General features: G+C 43.4%; 1 protein-coding gene across 8 annotated transcripts in view; it reads left to right on the top strand.

The window, feature by feature from the left end:
• Positions 1–9,219, top strand: part of CPM (carboxypeptidase M) — an 81,342-nt gene that overhangs the window by 56,998 nt on the left and 15,125 nt on the right. For 7 of the 8 annotated variants that reach the window (XM_086712870.1, XM_086712869.1, XM_086712868.1 and 4 more), the window contains 3 exons: positions 4,552–4,724; positions 6,560–6,744; positions 7,448–7,618. In XM_086712870.1, coding sequence (XP_086568996.1) covers positions 4,552–4,724; positions 6,560–6,744; positions 7,448–7,618 — 529 coding nt within the window. Of the gene's footprint in view, positions 1–1,900; positions 2,180–4,551; positions 4,725–6,559; positions 6,745–7,447; positions 7,619–9,219 lie in introns of those variants that run through there. The other variant, XM_086712875.1, reaches the window with a different exon arrangement.

A 9,219-nucleotide genomic window follows, 5' to 3' on the forward strand; every position in this document is an offset into this window, starting at 1 on the left:
AAATTTAAAGAAGGGAGGTTTATGCATAAAACACGAATGAGTGCTTGAAACATTTACATTAAAATTGGGAAGAATTAATTTGAATAATATTTGCCATATATCTGCTGTTACAAAGGCAACAAAATATAGCCCAACAGAAAAAGAGAACTTTAACTCCCTGAAATTTTGTGTTTTACCTCAACATTTTAAAATTTTTATTTATTTTTTAAACACGTCTCTTTTTTTTTTAATGTTTGTTTATTTTTGAGAGACAGAACATGAGCAGGGGAGGGGCAGAGAGAAAGGGAGTCACAGAATTCAGAGCACAGTCCAGGCTCTGAGGTGTCAGCACAGAGCCCGACACGAGGCTCAAACCCACTAACTGTGAGATCATGACCTGAGCCAAAGTTGGACGCTCAACTGACTGAGCCACCCAGGTGCGGTCCTCAGCAATTTTTAAATTAACTAACTCTTACTTGGTCCTTTACTGTATCTCCAAGATTTTTATTTATCCTCTGCAGTTAAGGACTTGCGATTTGTTTTGGAATGTGGAGACAAACAGAAGATACTTTGGCTTTACATTTATTTACTTGAAAGAATCATGATTTTATTATTTTTGTAAAAAAATAATATAGGTTTTCTTTAAAAAGTGACACTAGAAAAATAAAAGGAATAAAAATCATGCAGAAGTAATCATTAATGTGTCAGACATTACTCTAGAGATCTATGGATTTCTGTAGTAAGAGAATGAGAAGGCTTAAAGGATATAAAATAAAATGTGTCATTTTCTATGTTACCCTTTAAGAAGTAGGAGATTTCATTCTACTTGAACAGAATAAAACTGAAGTGAAACTAAAATAATTGGTGAACTTGATAAATATTTTCTCAAAATAAGAAATTATAGAGAACAAACTGATGGTTACCAGAGGGGAGGTGGGCAGGGGATATGCTAGCTGGGTGATGGGCATTAAGGAGGGCACATGTTGTGATAAGCACTGGGTGTTGTCGGTAAGTGATAAATCACTGAATTCTACTCCAGAAGCCAATTTTACCATATTTGTTAAATAACAGCATTTAAATTAAAACTTGAAATTATATAATTTTTAGCTTTTGATAGTATCTTACGACCCACTACCATAAAAACTTCCTCTCTCGTCTCCTCTTCCCTAGCCCCCACCCTCTGTTAATTATAAACCTTAACTTTTACATTCTGTTCTGTACCTGTTCTCCCACAGTTGCTCAGTCTAGTTCTATAACTTAATCATAGCTTCTTTTCTCTTTGTTTTCATTTGCTTTAGGTTGGATGGATGTCTTTGCCAGCTCATGTCTTGAGTTTTGTCACACTTGAGAATGTACAGTTGAGATAGTTGAGGGAAAGTCACAGTTTGAACCACATGAGGATTCTGATATGGCTCCCCCTGTACTTGGGACTCAGATGGGCCTTGGGTTCTTCCTGATTCATCCCTCTAACTGAACCATCCAACAGCCCCAACCAATGTTTAGAAATTTCAGGAGCTACAAGTGATTCCTGGTCACTTCCTCCTCCGTCTCCTTAACCTTCTCCTCTTCCCCAACCCATTGGCTGAATGTTCCTTAAATCACCACACTTTCCACATATAAAGCAACTTTTCACAAATAAGAGTCACCAGCCCCTCCTCCGCTGGCTTTGGGTAGCTGGGGAAGTAGCTCATAGAGGTTGCTTCCAGAAGTGCTCAAGCTTCCAAAACAGAGAGTTGGAAACCTAGTGTATGGCTCACTTGACTGTTTTGGTTATTAGTTCGTAAGGACTTTTTTAAGTTGAGAATTTTGACTGTAAAAACAAAATTCAAGGTAGCAGAAGAAGATAGAAATAAGTAGGAAAAAATGAAGTCAGAATTGAATATATTTCCACTCTGAAATTCATGGCTATCTATGAATATGTAATTCACATATCCCAAATTTTCTTAGTCCCCATTTCAATTCTGTGTTCGTTAGGATAAAAATATGATTTCTTTGCTTGCCAGTGAGGGGAACAAAGTTGAGAAATTACCATTCGAGGATTGCTCATCCTTTGTCACAACGGTGAATCGATAACGGAGTTGTAATCGGAAACTCTTCCCGCTCGCTGCCTGCATTAATGCCTCTACAGCACTGTGCTTATTTAATCACCTGCTGCCCCGCTTCCCCATTGACTAACCCCTCAACAGCAATCTGATCTTAGGTAAGAGGCAAACATTCCTTACTCAGAAGTAGATTCTTTGAACCCAGGAATAGAGAGACAAATTGATGTAGCCTCATCAAATCTTTCTATAATAAGGTTGAAGTGTAAATTCCTTTTTTTTTTTTTTATTTTGGTGAATTTTCACCACTGGGGATTATAAAGCAAGATCTCTAATAGGTCTTTGGTTTCCCGATCACTGGTGATACATAATTTTAGGTGGATATGACCATTTTTATTTTCACTGTCCTGCATTTACTTATTTATTTATTTATGAGAGTGCGCTTGTGCACACATGCCAGTTAAGGGCCGAGGGGGAGAGAGGGAGAATCTTTAAAAAATTTTTTTTTTCAACATTTATTTATTTTTGGGACAGAGACCGAGCATGAACGGGGGAGGGGCAGAGAGAGAGGGAGACACAGAATCGGAAACAGGCTCCAGGCTCTGAGCTGTCAGCCCAGAGCCCGACACGGGGCTCGAACTCACGGACCGTGAGATCGTGACCTGGCTGAAGTCAGACGCTTAACCGACTGCGCCACCCAGGTGCCCCGAGAGAGGGAGAATCTTAAACAGCCTTCACACTCAGAACCCAATGCAGGGCTCTATCCCATGACCCTAGGATCATGACATGAGCTGAAATCAAGAGTCGGCCGCTCAACCGACTAAGCCACCTGGATGCCCCAGTCCTACTTTTTAAAAAATGTACATTAGAAACATATCTAGCAAAATCTATAAAGAACTCACCTAACTCCACACCCGAAAAACAAATAATCCAGTGAAGAAATGGGCAGAAAACATGAATAGATACTTCTCTAAAGAAGACATCCAGATGGCCAACAGGCACATGAAAAGATGCTCAATGTCACTCCTCCTCAGGGAAATACAAATCAAAACCACACTGAGATACCACCTCACACCAGTCAGAGTGGCTAAAATGGACAAATCAGGAGACTAGATGCTGGAGAGGCTGTGGAGAAACAGGAACCCTCTTGCACTGTTGGTGGGAATGCAAACTGGTGCAGCCACTCTGGAAAACAATGTGGAGGTTCCTCAAACAATTAAAAATCGATCTACCCTATGACCCTGCAATAGCACTGCTAGGAATTTACCCAAGGGATACAGGAGTGTTGATGCATAGGGGCACTTGTACCCCAATGTTTATAGCAGCACTCTCAACAATAGCCAAATTGTGGAAAGACCCTAAATGTCCATCAACTGCTGAATGGATAAAGAAATTGTGGTTTATATACACAATGGAATACTACTTAGCGATGAGAAAGAATGAAATATGGCCTTTTGTAGCAACGTGGATGGAACTGGAGAGTGTGATGCTAAGTGAAATAAGTCCTACAGAGAAAGACAGTTACCATATGTTTTCACTCTTATGTGGATCCTGAGAAACTTAACAGAAGACCATGGGGGAGGGGAAGGGGGGAAAAAGGGAAGGAGGCAAACCATAAAAGACTCTTAAGTACTGAGAACAAACTGAGGGTTGATGGGGAGTGGGAGGGAGGGGAAAGTGGGTGATGGGTATTGAGAAGGGCACCTGTTGGGATGAGCACTGGGTGTTGTATGGAAACCAATTTGACAATAAATTTCATATTAAAAAAAAACATCTAGCAACATGATAATGACACAAAGGTTTTCATTTTTCATGTAAGTGAAGAGTGAGCCAGTTTAAAGAAAATATAAACTAAGCAGTAGTGTAGATAATGTGCAGATAGGGCAAAACATTGTGAGGATGATGTGCAGACGACTGAAGTTTCAGAAATGTGAGAACGTGGCAATCAGACGTACACAGATATGGCAAAAATTGCACAAAGGTGCAATAGGGGAATATTAAAATCGAAACCTATGTAAATTGTGCTGATTCCAAACTTGGGATTTTCCCCTATTAAAATCTGCATACATCTAATGCAGTGGTTCTCAGTCTGTCATCCACCGAGACACGCATGGCGGCCTTCGGCCACAGTGGGCATTCTCACGGAGACACATGGTCTCTTGCCCTCTCTGAGCCACCTCTGCTCCCCCACTCCAGAAGGTATTCTGGAAGGCAAACAAATTGGAAACATAATAAGAATTACTTATTCTACCTAATTCATTTTTTAAAAAGCAAATTATTTATAGATGGGTACTTTTTTTAAAAAAAATTAACTTTTTTTTTTTTTTAATTTTTGCTAACAAATAATTTTTGGCACACCAGTGACTGATTGCCACTTGCCAGAGTATCCGTATGTTTGAGAAACAGTGATCTCACAACTGGTTTGGGTTTCAAATACCAAACTTATCTAGTAGAAGCCCTTGATGGGGAATTTGCGCTTTGGAGTCTGTTTTTCTTTCTGACCTAGTAATGTCCCATTTTCTCTATAACACAGACTGTTGGGCGGGAGCTGCTGCTCCATTTAATTGAACATCTCGTAACCAATGATGGAAAAGATGTTGAAATCACAAATTTAATCAACAGTACCCGGATACACTTGATGCCTTCAATGAACCCAGATGGATTTGAAGCTGTCGTAAAGCCTGACTGTTTCTACAGTAACGGAAGGTAAGGATGGGCTAGTCTATTTAAAACAAAACAACCATGGGGCACCTGGGTGGCTTAGTTGGTTAAGTGTCCGACTCTAGATTTCAGCTTAGGTCATGATCTCGTGGTTCATGGGTTTGAGCCCCTCATCAGTCTCCAGGCTGGCAATATGGAGCCTGTTGGGATCCTCTCTCCCTCTCTCTGCCCCTCCCTAGCTCGCTTGCGTGTGCGCACGCTCTCTCTCTCTCAGTAAATAAACAAACTTTAAAAATAAAAAATAAAACAACAAGGCCCTCATCAGGTAGTAGCCCAAGGCCTTGTTAGTGAACCAGCTCATAGCATGTGTCATGTCATTGCCATGTTGAAAACTCTTCAGGCTGCCGCAGCTTTGAGAATGAAAAGTAACGTCCTGAAGAAGGCTGCTTTACTCCTGTGGCCACCCTACTGCTCACCCACTCCAGCTGCTCAGAGTCCCCTCCGTCCCCAGGAATGAGCTGGCTCTTTCTCGCCTCAGGCAGTGGGCACACCTGATTTCCCGCTCCTTACCCCTCACACTGCTAATCAATGTTTCCTCGAAGACTTCCTCCCTAACCTATCCTGTATTAGGTCCTCGGTTCATATCACCTGCCACTTTACCTTCATAGCACAAATTTTAAGGTCTTATTTCTTTTTTTCATTTTTTTAAAAGTTTGTTTATTTTTGAGAGAGAGAGAGAGAGAGACAGAATGCAAACGGGGAGGGACAGAGAGAGAGAGGGAGAGACAGAATCCGAGGCAGGCTCCAGGCTCCGAGCTGTTAGCACAGAGCTGAATGCTGGGCTCGAACCCACATACCATGAGATCATGACCTGAGCCAACGTTCGTTGCCCAACGGACTGAGCCACCCAAGTACCCCTAAGGTCTTATTTCTCTTTGAATGTCTGTCTCCTCACAAATCTATAAGCTACCCGGAGGCAGGAATCCTGTCGCCTGTGATCCTCACTGTTAAATCCCCAGGGCCTAGCTAGGCCTTCAGTAATTACCGGTTGGTTTATTACGCCAGTACAAGAACTAACCAAAAAAGAAGAGGGAGTCTTGTAGTAGTTCTCATTTAAACAGTTTATCTTGTTGAACTCTGTCTCAGGAAGTTTGGAATTTCTCAGATGTCTAGTATACATATCTATTTGTGCAAACATTTGTTTGCTTTTACCAAAAATAAAATCTCAACACTTGATTGCACTCAACTTTAGGGTTTTCTAGCATATTTAAACATGGCCAGTCCACTTTCCAGAAATATATTTGTGTAAAGTAGTATGTTCCTGTCGTTTCTGTTATCAATTGCTATGTAACGAAACCCTCCCCAAATTTAGCGACTTAAACCTTTTTTATTTACCCTCAATTGTAGAAGTTAGGAATTTGGACAAGATAGAGCAAGGCTGGCCAATCTCTGCACCACGTGTCTGGAGCTTCAGCTGGGTGTGGCTGAGACAGCTGGACTGGGACATGTGTGGAGTCTCAATTCTGGCTGTCACCTGGGTTTCTCATTTCTCCACGCGGACTCTTCACATGGCTAGTATCGGAGTCTCAGGGTTCCCAAAGGGAGCGTGCCCAGAGCAAAACCCTAAAACACACACGTATCAAACCTCTGCTCACATCACAATAGCTACCATCCCACTGGTGAGAGCAAGTCACACGGGAGGGGACCGGAGGTTATGTGAACGCCAGGTGTGGTTCATCGGGGGCCACCAAGACAACCATCCCCAGCCCTGTAGTCGCATTTTGAAAAACAGCTGGTGCCCAGACAAAAGGTTTGCATGTTGCATGAGTCTACTTCCTCACATACCATCAATAAAACCTAAAATATTCTTTCTTTTAAAGGGAAAATAGTAACTACTATGACCTGAATAGAAACTTCCCAGATGCTTTTGAACTTAATAATGTATCGAGGCAGCCTGAAACTGCAGCTGTCATGGAGTGGCTGAAAACAGAGACGTTCGTCCTCTCTGCAAACCTCCATGGCGGCGCCCTGGTGGCGAGTTACCCGTTTGACAATGGTGTTCCAGGTAAGCAGACATGGCCCCAGCTCTGGCTTTCTGAGCCCAGAGTGGAGTTACTGCTCTGTGTCTGGAGGGGACGGATCTTCCTCGGCTTGCCTTCTCTGCCAGGGTAAAAGGGCCTCCGCGTCTCCCCTCTGGGCCGTCCTGCCCTCAGTTGATAAACCGTAGATGGGCGGTGTGGCTGAGCTGGTCCCCGACAGGATTATTTGAGATTCATCAGAAAAATAATAAAATTGGGTTAAAATACCCTACAAGAGGCAACATGACTGAAAGAACGTAAAACGAGAACTTGCCTTTCTTTGCTAATCATGAGCGATAATTGCCGACTGCTTTTAAAACTCTGTGGGATAAGGTATGTACCAGGGACTTAAAATAGTACAGTGGCTTTATTTACCCCCCATGGTACATAAGGAAAGTTTCCTGCCCTCCAGAAATTAGCAAGAGGGACTAAGAGGGTACTTATGAGCTGATGGAGGAGGCCTTTGAATATGGCTGTGGTGTGTTTTGTGTGATGCCACTTTGCATATATTCCCTAAAAACTAGGAGAAAGAGCAGAAGGGAGCGGAGCGTTCATGGCAGGGGGTGGGCTTCCCTCTAGTAAAGTAGAGCCTTCCTGTGTGACCGGACGGCACATTTGCTGACGGGGCGCTGTGTGTTTCCGCGTCCTCCAACACGAACTGAAAGGCCTCGGTTTGTTTTTCACACACAGCAACTGGGACGTTATACTCCCGTAGCATAACCCCTGATGACGATGTGTTTCAATACCTTGCACATACCTATGCTTCAAGAAATCCCACCATGAAGAAAGGAGATCAGTGTAAAACTAAGATGAACTTTCCTAACGGAATTACAAATGGCTACTCTTGGTATCCACTCAAAGGTGAGTTTCTCCTCTAGCTTTCTCCTTATTGACTTCCTCCCCACGTGCCAGCTGGTTTTTGTGGACCCCAGCAGTTGTCAAAGTTTGTTAGGTGGTGCGGTCCCTCCAGTTGTGTCTCTGTCAGCTAATGTCACAAAAGCAGTGGGGGGTGACTGACTGAGCGATGTTCAGATAGATACTTGTTCAGCATTTACCTACTCTGAGCCAGAAACTGTGCCAAGAAAGATGGACAGAACACAGACCCTACCCTCAAGTTTAACAGGAAGAGCCACGTGCAAATGAATAATTGTGGTGGCAGCATATTAGAATAAAAAGGAGAGATTTAGAAAAGGTACAGCGTACCCCAGAGGTATACTGTAAAGCCAGGGTGCAGGAGGGAGTAGAGAAGACCTTGGAGAAGTGTGATGCTTCTGCGGCATTTAACAAGGACAGCGGCTGATCCAGCTCATTATGGCCACGCGCCAGTGGGATCCAGCTATTGCCAGATCTTCTGGCTTGTAAAATAAGCTGAACTTGTATGTGAAATATCTTGATCTTTTTTTTTTCAATATATGAAATTTATTGTCAAATTGGTTTCCATACAGACACCCAGTGCTCATCCCAAAAGGTGCCCTCCTCAATACCCATCACCCACCCTCCCCTCCCTCCCACCCCCCATCAACCCTCAGGTTCTCAGTTTTTAAGAGTCTCTTATGCTTTGGCTCTCCCCCACTCTAACCTCTTTTTTTCTTTTTTTTCCTTCCCCTCCCCCATGGGTTTCTGTTAAGTTTCTCAGGATCCACATAAGAGTGAAACCATATGGTATCTGTCTTTCTCTGTATGGCTTATTTCACTTAGCATCACACTGTCCAGTTCCATCCACGTTGCTGCAAAGGGCCATATTTCATTCTTTCTCATTGCCACGTAGTACTCCATTGTGTATATAAACCACAATTTCTTTATTCATCAGTTGATGGATATTTAGGGTCTTTCCACAATTTGGCTATTGTTGAGAGTGCTGCTATAAACATTGGGGTACAAGTGCCCCTATGCATCAACACTCCTGTATCCCTTGGGTAAATTCCTAGCAGTGCTATTGCTGGGTCATAGGGTAGGTCTATTTTTAATTTTCTGAGGAACCTCCACACTGTTTTCCAGAGTGGCTGCACCAATTTGCATTCCCACCAACAGTGCAAGAGGGTTCCCGTTTCTCCAGAAATATCTTGATCTTAAAGCCATTTTGCACGCTAAACAAAAGTGCTTTTCCAGCCGGGTATGGGGGCAGTGAGGGCATGCTTACACTTTTCTGTCCTTGGAACAGGAGGACCAGGTGAGAGAGGGGAGGAGATTGCCTTGTGGGGGTCACAGGAGGGGGGATAATTCTTGTCAAAAGGAAGAATGGGAGAAGAAGCCGAGGGGTGTAAGAGAACTCACACGAGTCAGGGGCCTGAGAGAACGGAGGGACCTAGGGCGGAAGAGCCAGGGGAGACGGGGGGCTGGAAGGGGGTCTCGTTGCTCAGCGGAGAGTGCCCCGTTTGAGACCTACCTCTAGCAGGCCGTAGGCCGTACTTGGGTGATAGGCCACTTTCCCAGTCGTCACTGTGGACACACAGACCGTCAGC

The sequence above is a fragment of the Puma concolor genome, chromosome B4 (assembly GCF_028749965.1).
Source record: "Puma concolor isolate L17-30 chromosome B4, mPumCon1.1.hap2, whole genome shotgun sequence".
Lineage (NCBI taxonomy): Eukaryota > Metazoa > Chordata > Mammalia > Carnivora > Felidae > Puma > Puma concolor.